Consider the following 18,424-nt stretch of genomic DNA (forward strand, 5'->3'; position numbering starts at 1 on the left):
TTCCTGAGGATTGGAGGGTGGCTAATGTAACCCCACTTTTTAAAAAAGGAGGGAGAGAGAAACCGGGGAATTATAGACCGGTTAGCCTAACGTCGGTGGTGGGGAAACTGCTGGAGTCAGTTATCAAAGATGTGATAACAGCACATTTGGAAAGCGGTGAAATGATCGGACAAAGTCAGCATGGATTTGTGAAAGGAAAATCATGTCTGACGAATCTCATAGAATTTTTTGAGGATGTAACTAGTAGAGTGGATAGGGGAGAACCAGTGGATGTGGTATATTTGGATTTTCAAAAGGCTTTTGACAAGGTGCCACACAGGAGATTAGTGTGCAAACTTAAAGCACACGGTATTGGGGGTAAGGTATTGATATGGATAGAGAATTGGTTGGCAGACAGGAAGCAAAGAGTGGGAATAAACGGGACCTTTTCAGAATGGCAGGCAGTGACTAGTTGGGTACCGCAAGGCTCAGTGCTGGAACCCCAGCTGTTTACAATATATAGTAATGACTTGGATGAGGGAATTAAATGCAGCATCTCCAAGTTTGCGGATGACACGAAGCTGGGCGGCAGTGTTAGCTGTGAGGAGGATGCTAAGAGGATGCAGGGTGACTTGGATAGGTTGGGTGAGTGGGCAAATTCATGGCAGATGCAATTTAATGTGGATAAATGTGAAGTTATCTACTTTGGTTGCAAAAATAGGAAAACAGATTATTATCTGAATGGTGGCCAATTAGGAAAAGGGGAGGTGCAACGAGACCTGGGTGTCATTATACACCAGTCATTGAAAATGGGCATGCAGGTACAGCAGGTGGTGAAAAAGGCAAATGGTATGCTGGCATTTATAGCGAGAGGATTCGAGTACAGGAGCAGAGAGGTACTACTGCAGTTGTACAAGGCCTTGATGAGACCACACCTGGAGTATTGTGTGCAGTTTTGGTCCCCTAATCTGAGGAAAGACATCCTTGCCATAGAGGGAGTACAAAGAAGGTTCACCAGATTGATTCCTGGGATGGCAGGACTTTCATATGAAGAAAGACTGGATGAACTGGGCTTGTACTCATTGGAATTTAGAAGATTAAGGGGGGATCTGATTGAAACGTATAAAATCCTAAAGGGATTGGACAGGCTAGATGCAGGAAGATTGTTCCCGATGTTGGGGAAGTCCAAAACGAGGGGTCACAGCTTGAGGATAAAGGGGAAGGCTTTTAGGACCGAGATTAGGAAAAACTTCTTCACACAGAGAGTGGTGAATCTGTGGAATTCTCTGCCACAGGAAACAGTTGAGGCCAGTTCATTGGCTATATTTAAGAGGGAGTTAGATATGGCCCTTGTGGCTACGGGAATCAGGGGGTATGGAGGGAAGGCTGGTGCAGGGTTCTGAGTTGGATGATCAACCATGATCATAATAAATGGCGGTGCAGGCTTGAAGGGCCGAATGGCCTACTCCTGCGCCTATTTTCTATGTTTCTACGTTTCTATGTAACACAACGAAACAAAAATGTTCCTGAGCCATTGAGTGTGGGTCAGATGGTGAGGATCTCCAGTGATGGATACCGCCTTCTTGAGACGCCATCTGTTGAAGGTGATCTTGATAGTGGGTGGGGGTTGTTGTGTCTTATTGTACTGTATTATGCTTGACAGTAGAGAATGCTCAGCAGTGCCTATACTGTCTTGGGAGTTTAAAGAGAGAAAGTCTGTCCCAAAAGCTGCTGGTAAGCCTTTATCAGTGTGTAATTGAGAGCACACTGACAGTATGGTACACTAGCTGCAACAAGATCGACTAAAAGGTACTTCAACAGCTCATTAGGACTGCACAGAGCATTACTGGGATATAACTACCAGATATGGAAACCATCAACAACTCATGGCGTCTACGGTGGGCTCTCAACATTGTGATGGGCTCGTCCCACCCCAGTATTAAGACCATAATATATAGCAGCAGAATTAGGCCATTTGGCCTTTTGAGTCTGATCCGCAATTTCATCGTGGCTGATCCATTTTCCCTCCCAGCCCCCAGTCTCCTACTTTCTCCCCATATCCCTTCATGCTCCGACTAATCAAAACTCTATTAAACTCTGCCTTAAATATACCCAAAGGTCTCCACAGTCACCTTGTCAATGAATTCCACAGATTCACCACTCTCTGGCGAAATTCCTCCTTATCTCCATTCTAAGAGAACACCCTCCATTCTGAGGCTGTGTCCTCTGCTCTAAGACTCCTTCACCATAGGAAACATCCTCTCTACATCCACTCTATTGAGCCTTTCAATGTTCGATAAGTTTCAATGAAGTCCCCCCTCAGTCTTCTGAATTCCAGTGAGTAGAAGCCCAGAGCCATCAAATGCTCCTCATATGACAAGACTTCCAATCTCAGAATAATTTTCTTGCCCTTACACTTCCTGCATTACCACCATTCAGGGCCCCAGACAGTCCTTCCAGGTGAGCGATACTTCACCTGTGAGTCAGCTGGGGTGATATAACGTGTCCAGTGCTCCCGATGTGGCCTTCTATATATTGGCAAGACCCGACACAGACTGGTAGATCGTTTTGCTAAACACCTACACTCTGTCCGCCAGAGAAAGCAGGATCTCCCAGTGGCCACACATTTTAATTCCACATCCCATTCCCATTCCCATTCTGATATGTCTATCCACGGCCTCCTCTACTGTAAAGATGAAGCCACACTCAGGTTGGAGGAACAATACCTTATATTCCGTCTGGGTAGCCTCCAACCTGATGGCATGAACATTGACTTCTCTAACTTTCGCTAATGTCCCACCTCCCCCTCGTACCCCATCCGTTATTTATTTATATACACACATTTTTCTCTCTCTCTCCTTTTTCTCCCTCTGTCCCTCTGACTATACCCCTTGCCCATCCTCTGGGTTTTCCCCTCTCCCCCTTTTCCTTCTCCCTGGGCCTCCTGTCCCATGATCCTCTCATATCCCTTTTGCCAATCACCTGTCCAGCACTTGGCTCCATCCCTACCCCTCCTGTCTTCTTCTATCATTTCGGATCTCCCCCTCACCCTCCCACTTTCAAATCTCTTACTAGCTCTTCCTTCAGTTAGTCCTGACGAAGGGTCTCGGCCCGAAACGTCGAATGTACCTCTTCCTAGAGATGCTGCCTGGCCTGCTGCGCTCACCAGCAACTTTGATGTGTGTCGCTCCCTTAATTTTCTTGGACCTCCTTTGAACCCTTTCTAATATCAACACATCCTTTCTTAGATAAGGGGCCCAGAACTGTTCACAATATTCCAAGTGAGGTATCACTAGGGCTTTATAAAATCTCAACATCCTTGCTTTTATTGTCTAGTCCTCTTGAAATGAATGGCAACATCACATTTGCCTTCCTCACCACTGACTCAATTTGCAATTAACCTTAAGGGAATCTTGCACAAGTACTCCCAAGTTCTTTTGCACCTCAGATTTTTGAATTTTCGCTCCATTTAGAAAATAGTCAACCCTTTCATTTCTTCTACCAAAGTGCATGACCATACACTTTCTAACACTGTATTCCATCTTCCACCTTTTGCCCATTCTCCTAATCTGTCTAAGTCCTTCTGTAGCCTTTTTGTTTCCTCAAACCACTCTGCCCTTCCATCTATCTCCGCATCGTCAGCAAACTTGGCCACGATGCCATCAATTCCGTCATCCAAATCATTGACATATATAGTAACATGAAAAGAAGTGGTCAGAACATGCAGACCCTGTGGAATACTGCTAGCCACTGGCAGCCAACCAGAAAAAGCTCCCCTTATTCCCACCCTTTGCCTCGTGCCAATCAGCCAATGCTCTATCCATGCTTGTATCTTTCCTGTAATACCATGGGCTCTTAATTTGTTGAGTAGCCAATGTGTAGCACCTCGTCAAAGGCCTTCTGAAAATCCAAGTACACAACATCCACTAATTGTCAAACATGAGAAAATCTGTAGGTGCAGGAAATCCAAAGCAACACACACAAAATGCTGAAGGAGATCAGCAGGTCTGAAGGCACCTATGGAAAAGAGTAAATAGTTGATGTTTCAGGCCAAAACCCTTCATGAGGACTGGAAGGAAAAATGAGATCCGAGTAAGGTGGTGGGGGGAAGGGAGGAAGTAGTACAAGATGGTAGGTGATAGGTGAAATCAGGCGGTGAAGTAAAGAGCTGGGAAGTCGATTGGTGAAAGAGATAAATGGCTGGAGAAGGGGGAATCTGATAGGAGAGGACAGAAGACCATGGAAGAAAGGGAAGAAGGAGGAGCACCAGAGAGAGGTGGTGGACAGGTAAGGTAAGAGAGGGAAACAGGAATGGAGAATGGAAAATGGTGAATTCTCCTTTGTCTACCCTGCTTGTTATTTCTTCAAAGAATTCCAACAGATTTTTTTTTAAATCATAAACACGAGGAATTCTGCAGATGCTAGAAATTCAAGCAACATACATCAAAGTTGCTGGTGAACGCAGCAGGCCAGGCAGCATCTCTAGGAAGAGGTACAGTCGACGTTTCAGGCCGAGACCCTTCGTCAGGACTAACTGAAGGAAGAGTGAGTAAGAGATTTGAAAGTGGGAGGGGGGGAGATCCGAAATGATAGGAGAAGACAGGAGAGGAAGGGATGGAGCCAAGAGCTGGACAGTTGATTGGCAAAAGGGATATGAGAGGATCATGGGACAGGAGGCCCAGGGAGAAGGAAAAGGGGGAGGGGGGAAAAACCCAGAGGATGGGCAAGGGGTATAGTCAGAGGGACAGAGGGAGAAAAAGGAGAAAGAGAGAAAGAATGTGTGTATATAAATAAATAACGGATGGGGTATGAGGGGGAGGTGGGGCATTAGCAGAAGTTAGAGAAGTCAATGTTCATGCCATCAGGTTGGAGGCTACCCAGACGGAATATAAGGTGTTGTTCCTCCAACCTGAGTGTGACTTTATCTTTACAGTAGAGGAGGCCGAGGATAGACACGTCAGAATGGGAATGGGATATGAAATTAAAATGTGTGGCCACTGGGAGATCCTGCTTTCTCTGGCAGACAGAGCGTAGGGTTTGTCAGATTTGTAATCACCTGTTCAATCTTCTACCACTTTTTCCCCAGGACTGTCATGCAACTGAAAGAGATTGGAGTTATTTGTTTTTAATTCAGTTGTAACTGAGGTGTCATTCTAAATAACTCAGACGTTATTTCGCTGTTTTTTGTAATTGAGTTGTCAGTATGCTGTTTTACACTGAATAGAGCAGCACGGCAATCTCATTGTCCTCACCAACGACAATAAAACTCTAATTAAAACATACGGTACTACGCAAAAGGTCTTATGCACAGTACTCTGGTAATTTTATGAATTGTACTGTTCTGCTGCCACAACGAAATCAAATTTCATGACATAAGTGAGTGATATGGGTCTCTATTGTGAAGTGAGAGTGGGAATGGGACACGGAGAAGGGAATCATGGTTGGTGTAATGTATGGATCTATTTTTTTTAAAGCAATGACTCCCCTTAGCACTACCTATGGACTGTTGTTTACACATGCACATTGCTCTCTTACTCTCTCTCTCTCTCTCTCACACACATTGCAATGTGAATACACCAGTTAAAGCCATCTCCCGCATGCATGCTTTTATTTAGCTGAAACGTAGTTGCAAAGATACAACAAAAAGGCGACGAGTACGAACCTGAATGTCAGAACGTACCACAAACTGCACCGACAGTTATGGGTCGAGACAGCAAGAGGAAAGAGTTAAACAGTACGATGTAGGCCGTCACGGACACTTACAAAGAAATGCACGGATTTAGCATTGTGTACTGAAAGACACACAACTAGCAAAACTATGGTGAAAATAATGTGGCGATGGCTTTAGTCAGGAAAGTTGATGAATTTGATAGTGCTAATGAAGGCTGGGAGTCGTATATCGAGAGGGTGGAACTGTACTGTAACACGAACAATGTGGAGAAGGAAAAGAACATCCCCACACTTCTTAGCTTAACGGCTGCCAGGACGTACGGTCTCTTACTCAACTTAGAAACTCCTGAAAAGCCAGCAAGCAAGACAGTCAACAAAATTGTTACAATTTTACAAAATCTATTGAGCCCTAAACCATTGGTAATAAATGAGAGATTTAGATTTTACAAAAAGAATAATCAAATGATGAAAGCATTTCTGAATACATTGCAGAACTGTGCAAACTTTCCCTGCACTGAGGCTTTAGAGATGAACTTTCTGATGCATTAGGGGATAGGCTTGTACGTGGCATACACAGTCAAAGCACTCAAAAGAGGCTGCTGTCGGAAAGCGACCTAATCTTAGAATAGGCATTGACCATTGCAACATCGTTAGAGACTATATCAAAGGATGCAGCAGAACTACAGAAAAGGTTAGAATGTGAAATGCACAAAATATCCTTGAATGGTGCAAAAAGCCAAAATGTTATTGATGTGGCAAATCCTCCTATAATGCAAACTACTGTTGGTTCAAAGAAAAAATTTGCAGAAAGTGTCACAAACGAGGTCACATAGAGAGAGTGTGCAAGGCAGACAAAAAGCACAACGGAGTGAAAAGTTTCAAATACAAATTAAGCAAATGCATAAAGTTACTGAATGTGAAACGGGATCAGACAACACAGAGCTGCCATGCCTAGAACTGTATAGTTTTACTGAAAAAGATCATAAACTCATCTGGATCACAATAGAGGTGTCTGGTTAAAATTGAAAATGGAGCTGGATCATGGTCAGCTTTGTCCATAATTCCAGAGGCTGACTACAACAGACTGTTTTCTAAGCTACAGTTTAAGAAGACCTTAGTGATGCTATGTGACATATAGAGGCAAAACACAGCAGTTAGAGCTTGATGTGTTGAAAAGAGGGGGGCCAGCACTTTTTGCGCATAACCGGTACACAATCAAAGCTCTCAATGCATCATCAACAGGCAATAGCAGCCCAAATGGTAGCACTAACCAGAGACTGTCACAGCTGATTAATGCCAATGAGAAAGGGATTGATAAACCCAATGGCATGAAGGCCAGAATTGAACTGGATGAAGCAGTATCACCAAGATTTCATAAAGCATATCCAATGCCTTATGCACTGCTTCCTAAAGTGGATGCTGAACTGTAGAGTTTGGAGGCATCTGGAATTCTCTTCAAGTGGAGCGATTGGGCCATGCCCATTGTCCCGGTGATCAGGATAGGGAAGGTTAGAATCCACAGTATGTGAGCATTTCAAAGTAAGTATCAACCCAGTGCTGCGTACTGTGCAGTATCGCCTGCCTCGAATAGAAGACATTTCTGCATCTTTGGCAGGCAGGGAGAGGTTTTCAAAGGTTGACTTGTCACAAGCCTATCTGCGAATGGAGATTGAGGAGTCAAGCAGGAAGTTCCTCACAATCAACACTCACAAGGGACTGTTCCAGTATAATCGTCTCATCTTGGATGTCACAGCAGCTTCAGCAATTTGGCAAAGAGCAATGGACCAAGTGCTCCAAGATTTCCAGGAACACAATGTTACCTTGATGACATCATCATCACCGGCAAGAATGATGAAGAGCACCTTCAGAACCTTGGTAAAGTGCTTACCAGGCTGGGTGAGTATGGTCTGCACAGAAAGAGAGAGAAATGTGAGTTCTTCAAGAATGAAATCTCATATTGTGGACATGTCATTGACCAGTATGGCTTACATATGTCACAGGAGAAGATTAAAGTAGTGCTACAGACACCCAAACCGGAAAATGTGTCACAATTTATGTCATACTTGGGCCTTGTAAACGACGCCCACCAGTTTCTCCCAAACATTGTTACAGTGATGCACCCACTATTACAGACAGGAGCAAAGTGGGAATGGTCAGAAGGATGTGAAAGAGCATTCAAGGAAACGGAGACTAATAACATCAGATGAACTGCTCCCCCATTATGGCCCATCCCTGCACTTCAGTGATGTATCCCTTTATGGCATTGGAGCCATTTTCCCGACATATTATAAAAGATGGATCTGAATGTCTGATTGTGTTTGCTTCAAGATCACTGACGAGCACAGAATGCAACTACACACAGATCGACCGAAAGGCCCCTAATCTAATACGGGGAATAAAGAAGTTCCACCACTACCTCCACGAACAAAAGTTTATGCTAGCAACAGATCACCAGATCCTTCTTTCCATTTTCAATCCCAGGAAGAAAATTCCAGTGATGACTGCTACCTGGTTACAATGTTGGCACTTTTTCTCGGAGCCCATTCTTATGACATGGAGTTCAAGGGCACCAAACAACACAGCAATGCTAGTGGCTTGTTACATCTTCCACTATTGGCAACTGAAGAAGGAAGGTCTTCATTCTGTGACCCAGCAGAGGTGTTCCACACAACATTGGTGGTCCAGTTGCCGGTAACAAATTCTGAAATACAAAGAGAAACAAGGAGGGATCTGACGTTGTCAAAAGTCTATGAAATCACCATGTAAACCATGGCCAGCTCATGGTTATCTTATGTTTCAAGAGCTCTCAGCAAGATGAGACCAACTGTTGGTATGTCAAAGAACACTGATGTATGGATCTCATGTTGTGATTCTTCTAAATTTTGCACAAGAGTGTTAGAGAATCTTCATGAAGGACACCTGGCTACAGTCAAGATGAAGAGTCTTGCCTGGAGATATGTGTGGTGGCCAGGAATAGATAAACAGATTGAAGATTTAGCCAAAAGCTGTTCGGAATACCAAGAAGTTCAAAATAAACCCCCACAGTCACTGTTACACCTGTGGGAGTGGCTGTCTTCACCATGGCAAAGAGTACATATTGTTTTGCTGGGCCATTCATGGACTCCACGTTCCTGATTGTTGACTAAGCATGTGTATTGATCTCTCTCTCACTGCAATGTGAATACACCAATTAAAGTGGCTGGAGGTTATACCAATGAAGTCAACCACCTCATCAAAGACAGTATCCACCTGAGGACTATCTTTGCAAGAAGTGGCTTACCAGAACAACTTGTGAGTGACAACGGACCACAATACACCTCAGAAGAATTACAACTGCTCTTGAAGAAAAATGACATCAGAAATTTCAAGTCAGCTCCTCACAATCCAGCAACAAATGGTTTCGCTGAAAGATTTGTCCAAAAAATCCATTAAAGCTATGGATAAGGAAAACATTTCTCTACAGCACAATATGGACAACTTCCTTTTTGTGAATTGGAACTCTGATCATGCAACAACAAATCAAACACCTGCAGTGCTGTTCATGAACAGAATCTGAGATCTCTCATAGATCTCCTGAAACAAGACCTACAGAGGGAAGTGCAGAATAAACAGTTCAACTAGTTGCCAAGTGAAGCAGCAAGGAGCTTCAAGGTTGGACAGGAAGTCCTAGTGCATGATTCTGAGAAGACAAGTAGACACCTGGAAGGATAGCTTCAAGAACTGGACCACCAATATACACAGTGGATGTTGGATCAAACATGGAGACGTCATGTGGACCAGATACTGGATGCTCAATCGAAGAACACAGCTGAGTTGACCGCATCCAACAAGACGGACACATTACAGTCACCAGACTGACCTCTCAGTGATCATCATGTCACTGAGAGCAACATGACACTGGAAACTGAGAACGTTGTCTTAGACAAGACACCTATCAAACCTGATGCCACTGCACAGGTCCAGAAGTATTACCCTGGAAGAAACAGAGCACCACTGAATCTTTAGAGCAGTGAAGTTAGTTATGGACTGTTATTGTGAAAGCATGTTTATTTGGAATATAGGTTTAAGAAATGGAAATTGAATATTTTGTACATATACAGTTTTATGTTGTATTAATCTAAAGGGGGAGGAAGAGTAATGTATGGATCTATTTCTTTTAGAGCAATGACTCCCCGTTAGCACTACATATGGATTGTTGTCTAAGCATGATCTCTCACTCTCGCTGCAATGTGAATACACCAGTTAAAGCCATCCCCCATGTGTGTGCTTTTATTTCATTGATACGTAGTTGCATAGACACAACAGTTGGGAAAAGGGGAAGTGAGAGGGGAGGGAACAGGAAGCACCAGAGAGACATTCTGTAATGATCAATAAACCAATTGTTTGGAATCAAATGACCTTGCCTGGTGTCTCAGGGCCGGGGGTGTCTGGACCTTCTCAGCCACCTGTCCCACACCCCTCCCACGGCCCTCCACCCTCACTACTCCCAACATCGTTTGCTCACGCCAGATTTACAAACTCACTCTCTGCTCCACACTGACAAATGAGTACCGTTCAAAAGTTTTAGGCAGCCTAGCTGTAAACGGTTTGTGCCTAAGACTTTTGCACAGTACTGCGCGTGGTCTTCGAGTTCTTCGACTTCACAATAGATGGGACAAGTGTTGAAAGTACAGGTGAGAGGATTAAAATACGCGTGAAGAAAATTGATGGAAACTCCTCTAATTTTCTGTGTGTCTGTCTACAGCCATTGACCTTTGCTCCCAGGGAGACCACGACTGTGAACAGATTTGCATCAGTTCCCCAGGATCTTACAGGTGCAGCTGTCGTGAGGGTTTCAGGCTCAACCAGGACCAGAGAACTTGTAGTGGTCAGTATTCCATCACTCACCGCTACTACCGCACATCATTGTTCTTAACTGTGACTGCAATTTATACGCTTCGGTCCCTGACGGGAGAAGGCAGGAGTAAAGGATCAGCCATGACTAAATAGTGAAGCAGATGCGATGGGCTGAATGGCCTAATTGTGCTCCTATATCTTATAGTTTTACGGTCTTATTTGTCCCGATCTTTTTTTTTAATCACTTGTGGTGAGACAAATATCTTAAAGTTTTATTTAGAGATACAGCGTGGCAACAGGGGGCCTTTTGGCCCAACGAATCCGAGTTTAAAGATCTTTAAAGATTAGTTTTGTTTGTCACATGTACATCAAAACATACAGTGAAACCCGTCCTTTTGCACCAAACAGATCTGCGAAGATTGTGCTGGGAGCAGCCCAGTGAGCATTGCCATGCTTCCAGTGCCAACGTAGCACGCCCACAACTCACTAACCATAACCTGTACATACTCGGAAGCAGGAGGAAACCCGAGCACTTGGAGGTCATTTCTGGCTTCTTCCCCCTTTCCTTTACAGTCGTGTCGAAGGGTCTCTGCCCGAACCATTTCACTGTTTATTCCTTTCTGATGCTGCCTGACCTGCTGAGTTCCTCCAGCATTCTGTGGTGTGTTACTCTGGATCTCCAGTGTCTGCAGAAATACTTATGTTTATGTTTGGTGTCTCTAGAGGGAAAACATGGTCACTGGGGCCGGGCGGGGGGGGGGGAAGAATGGACAAACCCTTTATAGACACGATGGGAAGTGAACGCTGAACTTCCAATCGCTGGCACTGTGCAGCATTACACTAACCGCTACCCGCTACACCACCCTGTGACCGCTACACTAGCATGTGGTACTGAACTGTACTGTGTTAGCATTGAGGAACAGGGTTTAGACCAGAAGTTCCCAACCTGGAGCCCATAGACACCTCAGTAAATGGTGGGGGTAGATGGCATGAGAAAGGTTGGGAAGCTCTGGTCTACAGACAGTAGGTGTGGAGACAATGTTTCCTGTGGTGAAGGAGTCTAGGACCAGAGGCCACAGCTTCAGAAAAGAGGGACAACTACTTTATAACAGAGATGAGGAGGAATTTCTTTAGCCAGAAGGGATGCGGGTTCAGCCATGATGAAATGGTGGAGCAGACTCAATGGGCTGAATGGCCTAATTCTGCTCCTCTGTGTTATGGTCCTATGGTGGTGAATCTATGGACTTCATTGCCACAGACAGCCATGGAGGCCAAGTCATTGGGTATAGTTAAAGTGGAGGTTGATAGGTTCTTGATTAGTCAGGGTGTCAAAGGTTATAGGAAAAGGCAGACAAATGGGATAGAGAGGGATAATAATGAAATGGCAGAACAGGCTTGATGGTCCGAATGGCCTAATTCTGCTCCGACATCTTGTGGCCTTATGATCTAACTTGGGTTTGTACACTCTTGCTAGAGTGTATCACATAGAATCAATGTTTGACATAGTGAATCACTTCTCCTCACACACTCACCCATCACCACCTTCCCTTTCCAGCTGTCAACCTCTGCGACCAGGGAGACCATGGCTGCGAGCACATCTGCGTCAGCACCCCTGGCTCGTACTACTGTCGCTGTCGTCCTGGCTACACCCTCAACCAGGACAAGAAGACCTGTAGCAGTGAGTAGCGGGGAACCTGCTTGTCTCTCCCTGGTGCTGAGGGGATCATGGAGTGGTTAGAGCATGGGGGAAGTCCTGTCATTGCTGTTTAAATGGGCTCTGAAAACTCATTCCTCAATCACACTATAATTACACTGAATCTAATAAAGTGACCACTGACTGTATGTTTGTGTGGTCTTCTGCTGCTGTAACCCATCCACTTCAAGGTTCAATGTGTTGTGCTTTCAGAGATGCTCTTCTGCACACCACTGTTGTAACGAGTAGTTACTTGAGTTACTGTCACCTTCCTGTCAGCTTGAACCAGTCTGGCCATTCTCTTCTGAACTTTTTCATTAACAAGGTGTTTTCACCCCACAGAACTGCTGTTCACTGGATGTTGTTTGTTAATTGCAAATTCTCCGTAAATTCCAGAGACTTGTTTATCACTTTCATACCTGGGTAGCCCTTCTTTCGTGGTTCATACTTCGCCTTCCATTTACAGCTCTTTAAAACCTTTTCTCTGTAAACCGTTGTGCGTGAAAATCCCAGGAGATCGGCAGTTTCTGAGATACTCAAACCACCACAATCGTTTCATAGTCAGAGTCACTTAGATCACATTTCTTCCCCATTCTGATGTTTGGCCTGAATAACAACTGAACCTCCTGACCATGTCAGCATGCTTCTATGCTTTGAATTGCTGCCACATGATTGGCTGATTAGATATTTGCATTAACGAGCAGGTGTACAGGTGTACCTAATAACGTGGTCATTGAGTGTACTTGTGCACAAGTACAGGTTCTGTCCCTGTCATCAAACCATTCTGAAGTATGAACAAAAAAATGCTACTTTTGTTGACAGTTGGAGACAGATATTGATCCACTCGAAACCTTGTTAACTTGAATCTCATGATTTGCATATTGAAGTATAAATCATGATATATATTTCAATTGTTAATAAACAATTAAATCTAAATGTTAAAGGGCAGTCATACTTGAGAATTTGTAAGATAGCTGTTCAATAGTGTTGCCCTACAATTCTTCATTTCCCGATTTCTAGGTGCCCCCTCCAGAAACATCCTCCCCATGTCCTCCTTGTTGAAAGTGCCCTCAGGACTAACTTCCATTTTAATCTAATCCTCTGGATTAGATTAAAATGTAGTTTAGCTATTGAGCCTGGCAGAACCATTTCTACTGGCAGAAGGGGCAAAGGCCCATTACTGGCACCTTAAAACCAGTCGCTTAGGGCAGATGGGGCCCATTAGCCGAGGTTGGCAGCTCGTCTAGGAGAAAGAAAACTCCAATCTCAAACCTCCACTGCCTTGCAGCTATACCCACTCATGGGAAAGGCTTCGGGAGTAAACCCTGAGGAAAAATCCAGAGCTGGAGTCCTGGAAGTAGATCTACTTTCAGTCCCACACTGGCTGGCAACTCCTGCGACTCTGCTGGTCTCGAACTGTACCAGTCTCTGCTGTTCCTTTGCATCCATTAGCCGCGTGGCGGGGTGGGGGGGGAGTATTCTAGATGGGTAACAGCTTGCTCTCCATATCGTATTGGCCTGCCTTGCACAGACAGCTGGGACACAACATCCGTGGTCGACCCTGACCAATGAAGGGCTTAACCCTCCATCCCTCTCTCTGGATTCCAGTGGATACGAGCTTAGCCTGTCCAAATCTTTCCTTTCTGCAGTGATCAATTACTGTTCGTTCGGGAACCACAGCTGCCAACACGAGTGTGTGAATGTCCTCAATGGGTACTACTGCACATGCCAGGAAGGCTTTGAACTGCAGAACGATGGCAAAACCTGTAAAGGTAATGTGGGACCGTGGTGGGATTTTCGGACCTCCAACTTCTGACTAATTTCAAGCTGTCCCTCAATTGTCAATCTGTGCATGTCATGTAAGATGGCAGCTACAGCTTTGCAGCATCTCCTCCTTCCCTTTCTCCCATGGTCCACTCACTTCTCCAATCGGATTCTTCCTTCTCCAGACGTTACCTCTTCCACCTATCACCTCCCAGCTTCTTTCTTTAGCCTCCCTCTCCCCAGTCACCCAACTTCTCCCTCACTTGGTCTCACCTTCTCCTCCCTCACCTCAGCTTCTTCCCCCTCCCCCTTCCTTTCCAGCCCTAATAAAGGGTCTCATTCCAAAATGTCGACTGTTTATCATTTCCATAGGTGCTGCCAGTGTTGGCGCATGGCCAAGTAGTTAAGGCTTCGGGCTAGTGATCTGAAGGTCGCTAGTTCGAGCCTCAGCTGAGGCAGCGTGTTGTGTCCTTGAGCAAGGCACTTAACCACACATTGCTCTTCGACGACACCGGTGCCAAGCTGTATCGGCCCTAGTGCCCTTCCCTTGGACAACATTGGTGGCATGGAGAGGGGAAACTTGCAGCATGGGCAACTGCCGATCTTCCAACAACCTTGCCCAGGCCTGCGCCCTGGAAACCTTCCAAGGCGCAAATCCATGGTCTCACAAGACTAACGGATGCCGATTAGATGCTGCCAGGCAACAACTATGGAAATGAATAAACAGTCTGTGTTTCAGGCTGAACCCCTTCTTCTGCACTGGAAAGGAAGGGGGAAGATGCCAGAATAAAAAAGGTGGGGGGAGGGGAAGGAGGAGCGCTAAGAGGTGATAGGTGAAGCCAGGTGGGTGGGAAAGGTAAAGGGGCAGGAGAGGAAGGAATTTGATAGGAGAGGAGAGTGGACCATAGGAGAAAGGGATGGAGGAGGGGATCCAAGGGGAGGTGATGGGCAGGTGAGAAGAGGTAAGAGGCCAGAGTGGGGAATAGAAGAAGAGAGGAGGGGAGAGATTTTTTTTACTGGAAGGAGAAATTGATATTCATGCCATCAGGTTGGAGGCTACCCAGATAGAATATAACATGTTGCTTCCTCCACACTTTCGGTGGCCTCATCTTGGCACAACAGGAGGCCATGGACTGACATGTCAGAATGGGAATGGGAATTAAAATGTTTGACTGTACTTTGATCATAAATATACTTGAAATTTGAACATTGCCATGTGTCAGATACTGGTAGAATCTGGGGGAAATTGATAAAAATACAAGGGGAATAAAATTGGATTAGTCCAGGATTGGTGCACTAATAAACTAGTACTTTAACCTCTAACTTTTTTTTAATATAATTCTTTATAATTGTTGAAAGTTGTTTTATTGTTGCATGTCACACCAACACTCCATAGCAAGTTCATAATGCATGTAAATGTATATGGTGAATAAAGTTGATCCTAGATCTTTCTGGATCTCCATTTAATTCCTGATCCTTAGCATTCATCCAAGAGTCAAGAATGATGAGTAGTCGTAATTTTAAGATTTCAGTTCATTTTAGAGTACTAACAAACATACAAATACTGAGCAAACTAAATAAGGAGCTGAGAAATGATGCTAAGAGTGGAATTAATGCAAAGATAAAAGAATAAAGAAGAAGCCAAGATGGCACTTCTGAAAAATCCCTCACTTTTACAGATAAGGTAAACAAAATTCCTTAGATAGAGATGAATTAGCTAATAGGCTGCATAATTAAAACTACTACATCACTTTGGTAGTATACTAATACATAGACGATGAAAAATGAGAACGGTGATAAACCGTTAGTTTAGCTGCTATATCACTTTCTGCCAGTGAGTGTGAAAGTACATGTTTGCTAAAAAGTACAACTCTGATAAAAAGTATTATTTAAAAAAACAGTGGTTTCCAACAATCTTAATAATCTAGCATGGACTCAGTCGGGTTGAGGGGCCTGTTTCTATTCAGTATGCCTTGAAACCTTCCTGCGTACTGGAGCAGGCTGAAGTGGCCTTGTGTTCCATTCTTGATCCCGCCTTCTAGTGTACTTATTCAGAGGCAAGAGAAAGCTGCAAGAACACTTATTGACACATTAATTATTTATCCAGTTCCCCACTGAAATTCTATCAAATCTGCTTCCTAAGTGGCAGTGCATTCCAGGGCATCACAATAAGAGATTCCCCAAGATGACTCTGGTTGTTCTGCCTGGTTCTTTAAGACCAAGGTCTTCTTGTCTTCTATTGAACTGGAATGGTTTCAAGGCAACATTCTGACCCTGGTACAATATTGGCAGGAATCAGAACAGCGTGATATTGAGGGAGGAGCTGGGTTACCATGGCGATGATGTGGAACTGCATGATAAAATATTTATTGGGCAGCAGTAGTATGGTGCTGACTTGAGATATTCTTGCTTTCTTTCACATGGTAAGAAAGTGGACTTTGGGATTAGCTTAAGTACTTTTAAGTTCACGCTGGGCAAACGCACAAGGGAGAAGGAATAGAGGCTGCCCTGACAAATTCAGAGAGCGTTGTACAGCATGGAGAATAAATCCTTCATCCCAACCTGCCCATGCTAACCAAGTTGTCTGTCTAAAAGATAAACTAATCCTCTTCATTATGTCCATATCCCTCGAAAATACTCCTATCACAGACATAGAGACATAGAAAACTACAGCACAGAAACAGGCCCTTCAACCCATCTAGTCCATGCTGAACAATTTTGTTTATTTACTTAGTTATTGAGACATAGTGTGGAACAGGCCCTTCTGGCCCTCCAAGCAATCTCCCGATTTAACCCTTCCCTAATCACAGGATAATTTACAATGACCAATTAACCTACCAACCGGTACGTCTTTGAACAGTGGGAGGAAACCAGAGCACCGGAGGAAACCTACGCAGTCATGGGGAGAACGTACAGACTCCTTACAGGCAGCGGCGGGAATTGAACCCGAGTCACTGGTGCTGTAAGGCGTTGTGCTAATCACTACACTACCGTGCCACCCTAAATTAAACTGCCTATTCCCATCAACCTCCCCTCCCATCCATGTACCTATCCAAAACTTCTCTTAAATATAGAAATTGATATCGCATCCACCATTTATGCTGGCAACTTGTTTCACATTCTCATGACCCTCTGAGTGAAGAAGTTTCTCCTCATATTCCCCTTAAACTTTTCAGCTTTCACCCTTAACTCATGAACTCTAGTTGTAGTCTCATCCAACCTCAGTGGAAAAAGCCTGCTTGCATTTATCCCATCTATACCCCTCATAAATTTGTATACCTCCACCAGATCTCCTCTCAATCATCTACATTCTCGGGAATAAAGTTCCAATCTACTCAATCTTTCCTTACAACTTAGATCTTCCAGTCCCGGCAACATCCTTGTAAGTTTTCTCGGTACTCTTTCAATCTTATTTTCATCTTTCCTGTAGGTAGGAGACCTAAACTACACACAATACCCTAGATTAGGCCTCAGCAACGTCCTAAACATGAACTTATCCAAATCTCTTTTAAACGTGTAATTTTAAGGTCTTATGAGTCTTTAAGCAAGGGCTTTTCTTCTTGGAGGCTGAGAGGTGACTTGACAGAGGTGTAAAAGATGAGAAGAGGCAAAGATTGAGTGACTGGCCAGAAACCTTTTCCAAGGACTGATACGGCTAATTACAAGAAGGTATAAATTTACAGTGATTGGAAAAAGGTATAGGGGAGGATGTCAGAGTTTTTTCTACACAGAGCATGGTGGGTGCACAGAACACACTGCTGAGGGTGTGGTAGAGCCATATACGTTAGGGACATTTCAGAGACTCTCAGATAGGCACATAAATGAAAGTGAAAATGGAGGGCTATGAGGGAGGGAAGTGGTAGAGTGATCTTAGAGTAGATTAAAGGACCTGTACTGTGCTGTAATGTTCTATGTTCTATGTAAAGAGGTTGTAAATGAAAAGCACCCAGATGTTAGTCCCCAGGATCCAGGAGCAGTTGTTGTGCGTCAGTTACGATTGCCCTCCTAAGGTCTTGAGGGTTTTGTTTTGCAGCTGTTAATGTGTGTAACACTGTGGAACATGGCTGTGAATTTCAGTGCGTCAGCACACCCGGCTCGTACTTCTGCATCTGTCCCCCGGGGAGACAACTCAACCTGGACGGAAAGACCTGTAACAGTGAGTACTCTTCCTGGTGACCTCACCTACCCTGCCCCAGCACCAGCCCACACAAGACATCTGCTACGACTGCAGGGCTGCAAGCCCGTTCAGCATACTGATCCTCTGTTGGCTCCAGAGAGATGGAAATATTTGCTTCCAGGCGTTCAACTGACCCATTGTGTTCACGCCAGTTAAAAATGAACCTTAGGTTAATCCCACCTCCCTTTAGATGCCAATGAACACCCAACTTGGCAACCGGTAGCTCTAACCCCTTCCAATCCTACCAGCACCCCTATCCTTCCAAGCTTATCACTCCAAACCTAGCAATCTTCTCTACCACTTTC

At 44.5% G+C, this 18,424-nt stretch overlaps 1 protein-coding gene across 1 annotated transcript in view; it reads left to right on the forward strand.

Annotated features, from left to right (window-relative positions):
- Nucleotides 1–18,424, forward strand: part of matn4 (matrilin 4) — an 87,396-nt gene that overhangs the window by 46,476 nt on the left and 22,496 nt on the right. Inside the window, exons 6-9 of the mRNA XM_063041052.1 lie at nucleotides 10,394–10,516; nucleotides 12,041–12,163; nucleotides 13,828–13,950; nucleotides 17,976–18,098. Coding sequence (XP_062897122.1) covers nucleotides 10,394–10,516; nucleotides 12,041–12,163; nucleotides 13,828–13,950; nucleotides 17,976–18,098 — 492 coding nt within the window. The remainder of the gene's footprint in view (nucleotides 1–10,393; nucleotides 10,517–12,040; nucleotides 12,164–13,827; nucleotides 13,951–17,975; nucleotides 18,099–18,424) is intronic.

The sequence above is a fragment of the Mobula hypostoma genome, chromosome 2, assembly GCF_963921235.1.
Source record: "Mobula hypostoma chromosome 2, sMobHyp1.1, whole genome shotgun sequence".
Lineage (NCBI taxonomy): Eukaryota > Metazoa > Chordata > Chondrichthyes > Myliobatiformes > Myliobatidae > Mobula > Mobula hypostoma.